Source organism: Narcine bancroftii, chromosome 7 (genome assembly GCF_036971445.1).
Source record: "Narcine bancroftii isolate sNarBan1 chromosome 7, sNarBan1.hap1, whole genome shotgun sequence".
Lineage (NCBI taxonomy): Eukaryota > Metazoa > Chordata > Chondrichthyes > Torpediniformes > Narcinidae > Narcine > Narcine bancroftii.
This window is the reverse complement of record NC_091475.1, coordinates 3,500,045-3,514,311: the sequence shown is the minus strand read 5'-3', so window position 1 is coordinate 3,514,311 and position 14,267 is coordinate 3,500,045. Positions and strand designations below refer to the sequence as shown.

Here is a 14,267-nt window from a genome sequence, read left to right as displayed (position 1 = left end):
AAATCTTACAATGTGCCTTTACATACCTTCTGGCTTGGTCAATCAATGCATCTTCTATTAATGTTGGTGTATTTTTATTAATTAGAATTGCTACCACTCTTGTCTTTGAACCAAAAGATGATAATATTATTTGTCCTACCCATCCCCTTTTTAATTTACCATGTTCCAATTTGGTAAGATTTATTTCTTGCAGAAAGATTATATCTGCTTTCCATTTCTTCAGGTATGCCAAGACCCGTTTTCTCTTAAGCATCCCATTTAACCCATTAATATTAAGACTAATAAACTTTAGTGTTTTAATCCAAACCATTTTCCAAAATATTATAAAGGTGTGGCGGCCTAGGATGGGCTGGATCGCTGTGGTATACTCACCAAGGAAGATGGTGTGGGCTTCCCGTCATCCACGCTGCCCACGCTGTCAGAATGGATTGCAGACATGTCGTGACATCACTTCCGGTTCAAATGTCCAGACTGGAAGTGACATGGGAGAGCGGTGGTTGTGTCATGATGTCACTTCTGGTTTCGGGTGCCAGAAGTGGAAGTGACTTAAAAGAGTCATTTCACTGGTATCTCTGAATTGTATGTGCATTTATTGAGTAGCACTGCTATGGCAGATGCTAAACAATAAAATCTTTCCAATATTTAAAATACCTTAACATTTCTCTTTTAAGAAACATTTCCATTTCAAGGAACATAAATATTTCCCCTTTAAGAAACACACACACATCCCTAGCTCTGACAGTGACATAAACAATAGAGCCCAGAAGCCCGTGGAATCTTCCAAAGAAGAATTCCTCCCTTCAGCGCCATCTTTTAAAACTGCTCCTCTCTTGGCCCCATTTTCCCCCTTAAAATGGGGTCCTCACTTCCTTTCTTTCCAGAGCTATCCACGTATATTAAATGATTTTTATTTTTAATACTTTTTAAAAAATATAAACGGAGACCTCTTTCAAAACACATCTGCTCAGATCCTTTACATGGCCACGTGCCCCCCCCCCCCACCCCCCCATCTTCAAACATTCTTGCATGATTTAGCATTTGAAAAACACAACTGCAGTAAAACCACATACTCTTGGCTATATTGTTTTATTTTCACATACTGGATCAATACTTGTATTAACGAAAATAGAAATTCAATAAAACTAATCAACAATAGGGAATTCAACATTTTATCTTACTATTAACATGATGAGAATTTGGCAGAATAACAAAAATATTCTCACATTGTTTTAGAATTGGATCTTTTAGTACTGATCATGGAAATTCTCTGAACTTGAAATGTAGTTTTCACTTATCATTATGTTTTAACCCAAACACTATGAAAGGCATTAGGCTCTAAAGGTTGTCATAGTCAAAGAGTGGTAGTGGGGATGAGCTCCCACTGCTGCACAAATGCTCTTCATGACGTGCAGCTCAAACAGGCTCTGACAACCAAGTCCATCTCCTGGCCTTCATACTGACTGACAGGAGAATAGGCAAAGGTGGGTCACTGGCACCTTGAAACCAGTTGCTCCAGGCAGATGGAGCTCATTACCCATACATGGTAACTCATCTAGGAGAGGGAGAACTCCCAATTTCGAACCTCCACTGCCTTGTGGCTATACTCGCTCATGGGAAAGGCTTTGGGAGTAAACCCCGAGGAAAAATCCGGTCAGAGTCCCAAAGGTGGCTGACTGTTACACTCAAGCAACTCCTGCGATGCTGCTGGCACCAAACTGTATCGACCTTCATCGTTCCTTTGGACCTGTCATTGGCATGGAGAGGGGTGTCCTGCATAGGCAACAGTCGGATCTCCATATCAACTTTTTTGTGCCCTGGAGAGGCCATTCCACAGTGACTACCAGAGGTGCACCATGGTCGACCATGACTGTGGGAGTCCAAAGAAAAAAAAGAAAGCTTAAATTTGAATTTTGCTAGTGTCACCCAAGTCAAGATTTATTTTTAAAAGATGTACTTCTGTAATGATAATAATAAAATGCTTTTTTGCAATAATATACCTGCACCCTGAGATCAGGCTCATTAATAAACTCCCCTAACCATTGGCATCATATGCAAAATTACGAGTATTTCGCACCTCTAATAATATGGATTAGTATCATGAATACAATGGATTTCTTGTAACACTTAAAAGGTATCAGTTATTGTTAAGTTTCATTCACATACCAGGGTGTTCAGCTGAGCCTCATTTTCAATTGTCAATAACTTTTAACTTTGACAGATTCTGAAGGCTAACCCTGCTTGTTCACATACTCAAGACAGGACTCAGAAATCTCACTTCTTTCCTCTTAGATCCAAAGTGGCAAAGAGTGCATTGATGTCTGATGGTGAGTTACCAAAAGTGGAGGTCACATTGGAGATGTTAAAGAGGTGGAACAGAGAGAACATTATGTTGTCTGAGTGGTAAATATGATAAGGGGCTGGCAGTTCCATTTCAGAATGCAAGAGCTTATTACTGATTTAAGGAAGGAGAGGCCAAGGGACCACATACATGTCTGAATTGAATGGAAGGAGATGGAGAAAGTCAGATCCTTCAAGTTCGTGGGAGTCCATATTTTAGAAGACCTTTCCTGTAACACTGAGGATTGCCTCACTGGTCAGATAGAAAATGGGTTGAAGACCACTTCCTTCATGACCATGAATATCAGATCCACCTACATCACTTTCCAATTGGTCATCCTCCTCACCTGAAATCATGCGAATTGATATTGTGGCAGCTTCTAGCCCCAGGAGTATAAACATGAGCACACATGCATACTGACCTTCATCTTGTCAAAGCTAAATGACAACTCATAGACACCTCTTCCTTACCCTCTTCAAAAGGACCCCACAAAAAATCATTAATCCACATCTCACACATTATCTCTGAACTCATTACTTTCAGTTATCTCACTTCCACAGCCTCTAACTCATTGTTTCCCAACCCCACACTGCCCAGTTCTACCCCCTATCCAAGATCCACAAACCCAACCGTCCCATTGTTTCCGTGTGCTCCTCCTGCCCCATGAACTTTCCTCCAGCATCAGAATCAGGGTTATTGTCATGAACATGTATTATGAAATGTCTCGCCATTCAGCAGCAGTACTGTACAGATCAAGGTGCATTATAAATTACAGTTCTGTAAATATCAGATTTTAAAAAACATAACGAGTGCAGAGAAAAGGTGAGGTGGTGTTCAGAAATTTAATGCCGGAGGGGAAGAAGCTGTTTTTGTAACAATGAGTGTCTGTCTTCAGGCTCCTATACCTCCTTCCTGATAGTAGCATGACCTACGTGGTGAGGTGAACCTAACTGGTTCGCATATAAGCATACTGATGCTTGTTTTGCGTTTGTAAATAAATGCTATATCTTTAGTATCAACTTAAGTCCAGGGTTGTCATTCCTCGAACCTCTTACCTGCACTTTCACCGCCATATCAGCATTTTAGGCAACCATGAAGGCACACCAATGTCTCAAAGAGATTTGCCATGCTATCAGATATTTTTTTCGAATTTCTACAGCACTGTGGAAGATATACTGGCTGGTAGCATCACACCCTGCTTTGGCAATACAAGTGCCAAAAACATAGAAGGCCGCAGAAGGTTGTAAATGTAACCAGGTCCATCACAGCCTCTGACCTCTCATTCACTGCAGACATCAATGTGAGGCATTGACTCAAGAAAGAACCCAACAATTTAAAGGACTTCCACCAACCTGGTCACAACCATTCTCATTGCTACCTTTAGGCAGAAGGTACAGATGCCTGAAAACTAGGTCAGACTGAACATCATTCCTAAAGTACCAGCAAGTACCAAAGCCATAGTAATTTTAGTTACAGATAAAAATAATTTGGTTTTCTCTGTTACAAGCCCAGAGGACCCCAAAGCCAAGCAGCAATAGATATTCACCAAGACAAATGGTTACTTAAACAAATGTTGCTTTTAATTATCTTTAAATATGAAAACAGAATCACATTTTAACTTATCACTATTGACTTAACTAACCTAACTTAATATCCTTCTAATTCTAAGCACAGGTGTATGTCATGTGTGTGTAAGTTCAGAAAACTTCTTTGATTCACAGTCCAATCTCACTTCTCATTCCTCCAAGTTTACCGGTTGCAGGCAATTCTTATACTGTGCACAGAATTTAACATTTATAAAGTTCACCAGACTTTGGTGTTTGAAAGGTAAATAGTAACCGCTCATGAAGGTTCTTGTTGGTTTTCAGAGAGAGATTGATTGTTCGCTGGACACTCACAACTGATTTCTTTTTAATCAGCAACTTCAGTGTCTTGCGGAAGAAACTTGCCCCATCAGGGTTCTCCAGATGATAACTTCTTTCTTTCAGGTCACCACAGAGTTCCTTTTTGTTTCTCTTATTTCAAGTGAAACATTAGGCAGCCAGTCCTCTCCACTTGCATGAACCACAAGGGTTTTGAACTAAGCAGTCACAACCCTTCTTTCAAATGGGGTTTTCCACAAGCTTGTCAGCTTGTCCTGTTCCTGTCCCAGCTACTGCTGCTGCTGACTGTAAAACTGCAGAACTGAATTCTGTCTCTCCCTCTCTCTTTCTCTATCTCTGAGAGAAAGCCTGTTTGACTCTATCTGCTTGCAAAACCTCATGACCGTGTTAGAACAGCAAGTTCCACTCCAGACTATCTGCAGCTCCGACAGGTTCTTTCATCTGTTGCCCTTTTGTAAACAACAGTGCACTAGTGAAGTCTTTTGGGCACTCTCCAAAGCTTTTGCAAAGGCTCTTGGTGCTGGCCTGTCTAGCATGAGAAGAGCTCCAGTATTTTAAATAAAATCTGATTTAAGTGTTTGTATGTGACCTACACTAGAAAAACCTGCCCCAATTTATCTTCCAAAAACATATCTATATACAATACAAACACAACATAATCTGTCGCATCTCTAATATTCAAGGAGAAATTCAGAGTCCCCTATAATTTAATTTCAGATAATCATAACTATGGGTTCTGTTTCCACTTTAAGTTCCACAATAACTGTAAATTAAACTAAATGAAGACAGGAAGGTTACAAGCATGGAGAGAGCATTGGTTGATTGGCAGGAATCTGAGAGTAGAGATAAATGGATCCTATTCTGGTTAGGTACCATACCTAGTGGTGTTCCACCAGAGGTCAGTGTTGGGGCTGCTTCTTTTTACATTGTATAGAAATTATTTGATTTGGACTATAGACTGCTGGAGACCTACCTCAAACTGGCTGGAGTGGTGCTAATTATTGGAATCGGGATGTGAGAAGGTGCTGATGGCACTGAAGGGTCCCGGACTGTGTCAGAGGTTCGAATTGGGAGCTCACATTGTCAATGATTTGGACTGGACTCTGTGTGGCTGTGGGAGCTACAGAAGCACTGGAGGTGAATCTACAGACACTCAGTGACTTTGGGGAGGACTCTCTTTTGCTTCACTCTCTCTGACTGTGTCGACTGCAAGAGGCACTTAGTCAATTCCTGCCGGTGGCGAATCTGTCTGCCTTCAGCAGGCAAAAAGAAATATGACACTGTTTTATTACTATGACAATAAACCAAATGTTGATTATGGCTAAATTTGCAGATGATTCCAAAATAGTTGAAAGGGGAGGAGGTGCTGAGGATACCAAAAGGAAGCAGAGAGACTTGGATAGATTAGGAGAATGGGCAAAGAGGTGGCAGATGAAATACAACATTGGAAAATATATGGTCATGCACTTTGGAAGAAGAAATAGATGGACAGACTATTATTTAGATGGGGAGAAAATTCAAAATTCCGAGGCGCAAAGGGACTTGGGAGTCCTCGTGTAAGATACCTTAAAGGTTCACCTCCAGATTGAGTCGGTGGTGAAGAAGGCAAATGCAATGTTGGCACTCATTTCTAGAGGAATAACATACAAGAGCAGAGACATAATGTTGAGACTCTATAAAGCACAGGTGAGACCTCATTTGGAGTATTGTGTAGTTTTTGGTACCCTTATTTGAGAAGTGCTTGTGTTGGAGAAGGTTCAGATAAGATTTACTAGAATGATACCAGGAATTAAAGAGATAGTATATGTTGGTCGTTGGAGTACAGAAGGATGAGGGGGAACCCCATAGAGGCATTTTGAATGCTGAAAAGCCTGGACAGAGTAGATGTGGCAAGAATGTTTCCCATGGTCGGGGATTCTAGAACAAGAGGGCATTACTTCAGGACAAAAGGGTGCCAATTTAAACAATTTCTTCAATCAGAGGGTCGTGAGTATGTGGAACTTGTTGACACAGGTGGCTGTGCAAGCAAGTTCATTGAGTGCATTTAAGGCACAGATTGACAGGCATTTGATTAGTTAGGGCATCAAGGGTTTCAGGGAGAAAGCCAGTGAGTTGGATCAGCTCACGATTAAAATGGTAGAGCAGACTTGATGGGCCAGTGGGTCTATTTCCACTCTTATATCTTGTGATAATTAAATCTGGGGTTCCATTAAAACAAACTAAAATAGTAAATGAATCTTTAACTCAAATGTTCATTACCATCCACAAAATCAGTTATTGTGTGGTTAAACTAAAATAGCATTGATTTTGTTAAAATAATTTTATTGTTTCAATATACAGGATTAAAAAAAAAGAGAATGAAAGATTTGGGGGGGGGGGGGGAGTCATCGAAATATGGAGATAAACAACGGTTTCAATTTGAGAGTCAATTCCTTTTGCAATTACGAGACTTTAAATGGGTTGCCAAGCATTACTCCCCCATGCATACTTCTGAAAAACCACAATGGTATCCTTGGAAACCAAGCTTCTGAACCTTTCTTTAGTGATGCATAAGGAGAGTCATTGTAATCTCAGTGGTGACCCTCGCTTACAAAATTTTAACTTTTTGAAGACTGCTCTTCAGTAAAAGATAATACAAACAAAATATGAATACCAAGTTTATTTTAAAGAACGTGATGATCAAGTGTATTGCCCATTGATTTCTAAGTACAGCAGAAGAGCAATATTGAGATTCATAACAGTAAATGTGTATATTTAAAAAGTTTCAGAAAGGAAATCTATACAAAAACTATTCTTGCAGTTGCCACTAGCTAACAATAGCCCATTGTATAACATGTTCAAATTAGCACATTGACAACTCCTGGCAGAGTCAGATAAAGAAATCATTATGTTGTATTGCAATGCACAAAAGTGCTGGAGAAACTCAGCAGGTTATGCAGCATCTATAATAGGGGTCTCCAAAGTGGTCAATATCAACCCCTGGGAGTCTATGGGACTATCCAAGAGATTAAAAAAATGTCAGGGGATCTAAAGGTGGTGGGGGGGGGGGGGGTCGATAGAATTGTAGAGCCTGAGGTCACTGGTCCTGCCTGGGAGCCTGAGGTGACTTCTTCAATGCAGATGGCACTGCACCCAGTGTTGAGAATGGAGTTGCCGTCACCAATGCCGAAGACTTGGACCCAGCTCCATTTGGCATCTTCCCAGCCAGAAGCAAAGGCTTTTTTTTTTACTGTTATTGTAATAACTTGCTTGCTTAATTCACAAATTTGTTACTTGTCAATTGGGGTGTTGTAACAAAGATTGGGTTATTGCTGGGAGGCCTGAACTTCATGTATATCCTATGCAGTTTCGCTCACTAATGCATATGGAATCTGCACGCCTAATTAATTATTATTTTTGTACATGCCTGGGGTCTATGAGGGATCAGGGATTCCATGAAGGGGTCAATGGTCTAAAAGGTTTGGCAGCCCCGATCTATAGGAAGCAAAGGGTAACTGACATTTCAGGCCTGAGCCCTTCATCAAGGTTGTATTATTTGGCCACAGAAGGTTAGCTTAGAAACCAAATATGACAACCAATTCTGGATCACAGTCTCAAGATTCGGGGGAGTAGATTTAGGACAGAGATGAGGAAAAATAGTTTTTCCCAGAGAGTAGTGAATGTTTGGAATTCTCTAACCATGGAAGTGGTTGAGGCTGCTTCATTAAACATATTTAAAATTCGGTTAGATAATTTTTTACATGATAGAGGAATTAGGGGATATGGGGAGAAGGCAGGTAGGTGGAGTTAGGTCATAAATTAGATCAGCCATGATCGTATTGAATGGGGGAGCAGGCTCGATGGGCCATTTTTGGCCTACTCCTGTTCCTACTTCCTATGTTCCTAATTCATTAATATATGGACACTTTGTATTGAATCTACACATTCGCTCAGACCTTGAGGGAGGCTAGTATAGAAATTGCAGAAACTATACATTTTAAATTTAAATATTTAAAATTTCAATATAGACATGCAGCATGGTAACAGGCCCTTTCAGCCCATGCCATCCAATACAACCCTCAGTATACTTTGAATAGGAGGAGAAAACCGGAGCCCCCAGAGGAAACCCATGCAGACATGGGGAAAACGTACAAATTATTTAGAGACAGCGCAGGATTCAAACCCTGGTCCCAATCGCAGGCACTGTAACAGATTGCACTAACCACTATGCCAACCAGGCCACTCTAGTAAAAATATTTTACATGTCCTTAGCCACAGGTGTGTTGCCAGAGGATTGGAGGGTAGTTCAGGTTGTTTAAAAAAAGGCTCCAAAAGTAAGCCTGGAAATTATAGGCTGATGTGCCCAATTTCAGTTTTAGGTAAATTATTATAAGGTGCTTTAAGAGATCAGATATACAAGTATTTGGATAGCCAAGGAATGATTAGGGATAGTCAACATTGTTTTGTGCAGTTGATCATGTTTATCCAATATGATAGAGTTTTTTGAGGAGGTTACTAGGAAAGTTGATCAAAGGCTGTGGATGTTGTCTACATGGACTTTAGAATGGCCTTTGACAAAGTTCCACATGGGAGGTTAGATTCAGACAATCAATATCACAGTGAGGTTGCAAACTGGATTTGACATTGGCTAGAATGGTGGAACCAGAGTGCTTCTCAAACTGGAGGCCTGTGACTAGTGGTGTGCCTCAGGGATCTGTGCTGAGTCCATTGTCTGGATGATAATGTGGTAAATTGGATCAGCAAGTTTGCAGATAATATAAAGATTGGAGGAGTTGTTAGCAGCAAGAAAAATTCTAAAAGCTTGCAGGGAGATCTGGACCAGCTGGAACAATGGGCTGAAAAATGGCAGATGGAATTTAATGCAAACAAGTGAGGTATTGCATTTTGGAAGGATAAACTAAGAAAAGACATACATGGTAATTGGTAGGGTACTGAGGTGGGTGGGAGTACAGAGAGATCTGGGAATATAGATACACAGTTCCCTGAAAGTTGTGATACAGGTAGATGGGGTTGTAAAGAGAGCTTTTGGCATATTAGCCTTCATAAATCAAAGTATTGAGAACAGGAGTTGGAATGTTATAGTAAAGTTGTACAAGACATATATGAGGCCAAATTTGGAGTATTGTGTGCAGTTTTGGTTGAGAGTGCAGAGAAGACTTACGAGGATGTTGGCCATACTTTAGGAGCTGGATTACAGGGAAAGATTAAACAGATTAGGAGTGGAGAAGAAGGAGATGAGATTTGATAGAGATATTAAAATTATAAGGGGTATTGACAGTAAATGTAGCAAGGATTTTTACACTGAGGATAGATGAGATATAAACCAGAAGGCATGGCTTAAGGTTGAAAGGGGAAGAGTGGTAGCAGTATGGGATAAGATGCAAGCTGAAGTGGTGAATGCGAGCTCAATTGTAACATTTAAGAATAATTTGGACAGGTACATGGATGGGAGAGGTATGGAGGGCTATGGACTGGGTGCAGGCCAGTGGGATTAGACAGAATAATAGTTCAGTATTGACTAGAAGGGCCAAAAGATCGGTTTGTGCTGAAATTAAAACACAACCTCTATCATTGGAAGTTAATATTTATTAATTTTTTGTTAACATTGAATATAGAAAAGTTTATTAAACTGATATCTGGAATGAAAAATAGACAATGTGAAAAGATCGAGCAGACTTTGTCATATAGTATATAAAAATGGTCTTACTGAAATGTACAAAAAAAATCAGTGGCTGAAATCTTTCGAGTCAAGAGTCAAATTCTCAAAATTGGGGAACAGCCATTCAGGACCAAATAAGGGAAGAAGTTTTATCACTCAGATGGCAATGAACCTTGGAAATTCTCTACCCAACATGAAGGAAGTTCAGTCATCGAGTACATTTAAGGCAGAAAATGGCAAGCTTTTGGTGATACAGGAATCAGAGAAATGGCAATGGAATAAAAGGTCAGCTATAATCCTATTGTGTAGCAATGAAAGCACAAGGGGTCAGATTGCTCACTTATATTTCTTGTGTTAATATTTAAAGGCACTTTAAACTGTTAATTTGCTAAGATAATTCATCTCCAAGCATCATCTCATTAGAAAACTATGTCTAAAACAGAGTATAGAATAGCAAATTGATGCACAATTAAAAATGATTTAATAGAAAGCTGTTAACGACAGCAGACTTCAGGTGTATTATCAGAAGAGGGAGCAAATATTTTGAGGGCCAGGAATAATTTCCATGAACCAGCAAACAACAAGTGTTGTTTGGGTATTTAAGTCCTTCAATGGTCAAAGGAAGGATTGGGAATTTTAGTTGTTCTACATGGAAAATTCTATTCTCAGCAGTTGGACACCAATCATTAAACAGGTAACATGTTTGATAATGTTTGACAGCCAGAAGAAGCACAAAAGTTCCTCCCAGCCTACAACATCCCTGAAAAAGTAAAAAACATAGACAGATCATTATAGAAGAAACTCATCAGCTGCTGGTGTTGAGTGCAGTTTATAAAAGTGCTGGAGAAACTAATTGGAGGAGCAACACCTTGTATTCCATCTTGGCAGTCTTCAACCAGACAGCATCAATATCAACCTCCATTTTCTGTTCATCCCTCACCTGGCCTCTTTTCCCCTCATCCCAGTCTCCCTTCTGCCTGCTCTCCACCCTTTTCCTTCTCCTATCAGAGAGCCATCTTTCTTGGTTTCCTACCCTCTCCCCTCATCACTTCTCAGCCTCTTTATCTTCTGCCTTCCCTCTAGTAGCCATCTACTACCTCTTATCTGTTAGCCTGTGTTCCACCCCCTTCTCTTCTGCCACCTTACCTTTTTATTTATGTGCCTGCCTGATTTTAGGCTCTCCTTTTATTTCTATAGATGCTGCATGAACTGTTGAGTTTTTCCAACCCTTCTGGCCAGATCATGCTCCACCAGAACTTACCAGATCCAAATGCCAAGGGTCAAATACTTCAGCATTGATCTCTAAACAGCAACAGAGAGACTCGAATGATACATGAAAGTAACCCCACAAATGAAACACCCAAACAACATTGCAAGGAGGCAAAATCTAACATTCAGCTTTATTAGCTATCAAAAGTATCAAATTCAAAATGATCTTGAATTAAATAAAGAATTTGAAAGCATAAAAATTCCTTAAAGTTCTGCTAACATATCTAAATAATTTAAAACAAGTAGCTCCAAAAAAATTCTTTCCTACCTTGCTTTGTTACAATCACCAGAAAAATCAGACATTTAGTTATTAATCTACAATATCATTACAGCTTTAGTCTCATGTAAAATTAACAAAGCTAATATACCTGTCGAATTAAATTGAAAGCAAACAATTGAATCATCCGGCAAAGACTATATATTTGGCATTTGGAAATGAACATCATGTAAATTCATCTGGTAGTGAGAACTCAGAAATAATAGACAAAACACTAACACAGCGCCAGCAACCAGTGTTCAAATCTACCACTGTCTTTAAGGAATTTGCACATACTCCCTATGACCTGCATGGATTTGACAGCTAGTAAAGCTGTATGTTGGATTTTGCCGCCTCTCAATGTTGTTTGGGAGTTTCATTCTCTAAAACAAACAGGATTGGAATTGAGCAGCATGGGTTTCATTGGGTGGAAGCAAGGCATATCTAGGATATGACAGCTAGGGCACATGCCCTGGGTGCCACTTTCAGGAGATGAGACTGTCCTTGCCTTGCCCGCCCAATATCCAAGTCCCTAGACCAACACAGATTCTCCATCCCACTTGAGCACCCTGGAGCTCACCAAGCTACTCCGGGCTGGCATCTCATTGGGCTGCTTCGGGGCCGTTTCGGCACCTCATGGCAGCAGCTGCTCAATGGGCAAAATGGCCACCTTCCTTACCCATAATCCCCCACACAGCAAGTGCCAGGGAAACACAAGAGTATCATCTTTATAACACTGACAGAGTACTGTTTATCATCTTTAAAACATGAATTAAAAGCATGTTGGTGTGTGATTGAAAAGGGTAATATAATTTGAAGAACTGAATTACCATTTTACCACTCTGTATTGTAGTGTTAAGGGTCACACAAGGATATGTTAGACGGCACAGTTGGTGTAGAGGTTAGCACCAGCCCAATTATGCATGAAAAATCACTCAACTGTCAACTTTATATGCAATAAAAAAAATGAGGGGGGAAATTTCAGAACTTGCCATTGGCATTAATTTACCTATTTATCCCACTGGTTGGAAAGGCCTTCTTCTGTGCTGCATCAATAAAATTGAACGAAACTAAGAGTTTACCAATGGAAGTGTTTACTGAGAATACACCCACCTCTCACCTCCCCAAACAGTCTCAAGTATTTTTGATTTATACCATTACAGACACCTCCTGGATTGAGGAAGGGTTCTGTTCTTGAGAACTGCTTGTAATCCAATTTCTGTGAAAATCAGAAAATTCTATTTCTATAACAATGCAGATCACATCACTCCACATACACTTGCTATAATTATTTCATTTTAATCAATTGTTTAACCTAACACTAGCCACAATTAATCTAATGGAAAAGGTACTGATCCAGTGATGCAGTGCTAATTTTTTTTAGATGAAGTAGCTCATCAAAAACGGCAACAAGGAGGTGCCTGGAGCTGCCCAGAGGTGCTGGAGCTGCCCCCCCCGGAGTGCCGGAGCGGCACTCCTGTGAGCTCCTGCAGCACTGCACCCCTGTCTGTATTCAGTCATGAATGAATACTACAAAATATTATTACTAGCTTGAAAATACTGCAAAACGCATACAGTCGATTTCCATAAGGCCATCTGTAACCTAGAAAGCCCTTGTATATAAAAGCAACAAGTTGCTCAGCAGAAGTTGTCCATGATGAGGCTGTTGTGAGCTCCATCAGCACGAATGAGTAGGTGATTGTAGACAAAACTGAGTTGTGCCAAGGAGGAAACATCATTTCTATAATGTACTCCGATTTTCTCAAAAAATGCATTCACATAAATTGTTTGCAAATGAAGTCAACCAATTGAATTCAGTACCTGTCTCTCAGACACAAAAGATCTCATTTCATGCCATTTACTGGAAATATTATTATTCAATGCTCTTGTTGATGTTTCATGTTCCCTGCTCCACACAGCAGCTGTAACATAAGTGGTCTAATTGAAACATGCTGCCAAGCATACCCAAAAGCATGTGCCTGATTAGCCTTGTGACCTTAAAAGTCACCAAGGTGAGATAGTGACGCAGCTAATAAAGTTCCAGCAATCTGGATTCAACCCTTACATCCAGTGCTGTCTATGTGGAGTTTAAAGTCTCTTTGTCATTCTGTGAATTTTCATGACTCTTGATTTTCTTCCATAACCCAATGATAGATTAATTGTTCATCATAATTAGCTCTTAGTGTACAGGCAAGTGGTAGATATTGGGGGTGGGGGGAGTTGTTAATGGGGAGAATAACATGGGATAAGATTGATACACCGTAAATGAATTTCATGTTATGACTCGTTGGTTTGCCTGGTCAGCACCATTGGAGGTAATTTTATCACTTCCACAAATGCCGCTGATCTACTTCATATTTCCAGTATTTTCCATTTTATTTCATGCATTTGATATTTGGAGCAGTAATGTTACTGCTTTGTAACTGACAGATTTATGCAAGATGCAGAAATAAGAGTAAGCCATTGGTGCTTGCTCTCCAATTTAATAAAAATCATGGCTGATCCCCTAACCTCCGCACTTCTTTCATATACTGATCCCATATCATTCAATTCTCTAAAAGTCCAAAAATCTATTAGTCCCTCTTGAATGTACTCGGAGACTGACATACAGAGTTTTGTTGGGTGGACAATTTCAAAGACTCACCACTTTCTGCGTGAATGGAATGAACAACTCTTTTTTTGTTGTGATGGTGAACATTTTTTAAAAAGTGGCATTGCCGGAGCTGCTGTAACGCCAGCGCTGACACTAATGTGGACCCACAGTGAGCAGAGACACAGTGCTCTTCCGCAGGATTCTACCACTCAGTCCAACTGCCGATGGCACCATACATACTTTAAATGGTTCAAGGTGCTGTTTATTTT

At 40.1% G+C, this 14,267-nt stretch overlaps 1 protein-coding gene across 10 annotated transcripts in view; it reads right to left on the bottom strand.

Annotated features, from left to right (window-relative positions):
* The window catches only part of ildr2 (immunoglobulin-like domain containing receptor 2), a 129,766-nt gene that overhangs the window by 67,030 nt on the left and 48,469 nt on the right, over positions 1 to 14,267 (bottom strand). For 4 of the 10 annotated variants that reach the window (XM_069888516.1, XM_069888515.1, XM_069888517.1 and 1 more), the window contains one exon: positions 373 to 471. The exons of 5 other annotated variants lie outside the window; for them this stretch is intronic. In XM_069888516.1, the coding sequence (XP_069744617.1) occupies positions 373 to 438 (66 nt within the window). In that variant the 5' untranslated portion in view covers positions 439 to 471. Of the gene's footprint in view, positions 1 to 372; positions 472 to 14,267 lie in introns of those variants that run through there. One more of the 10 variants, XM_069888525.1, reaches the window with a different exon arrangement.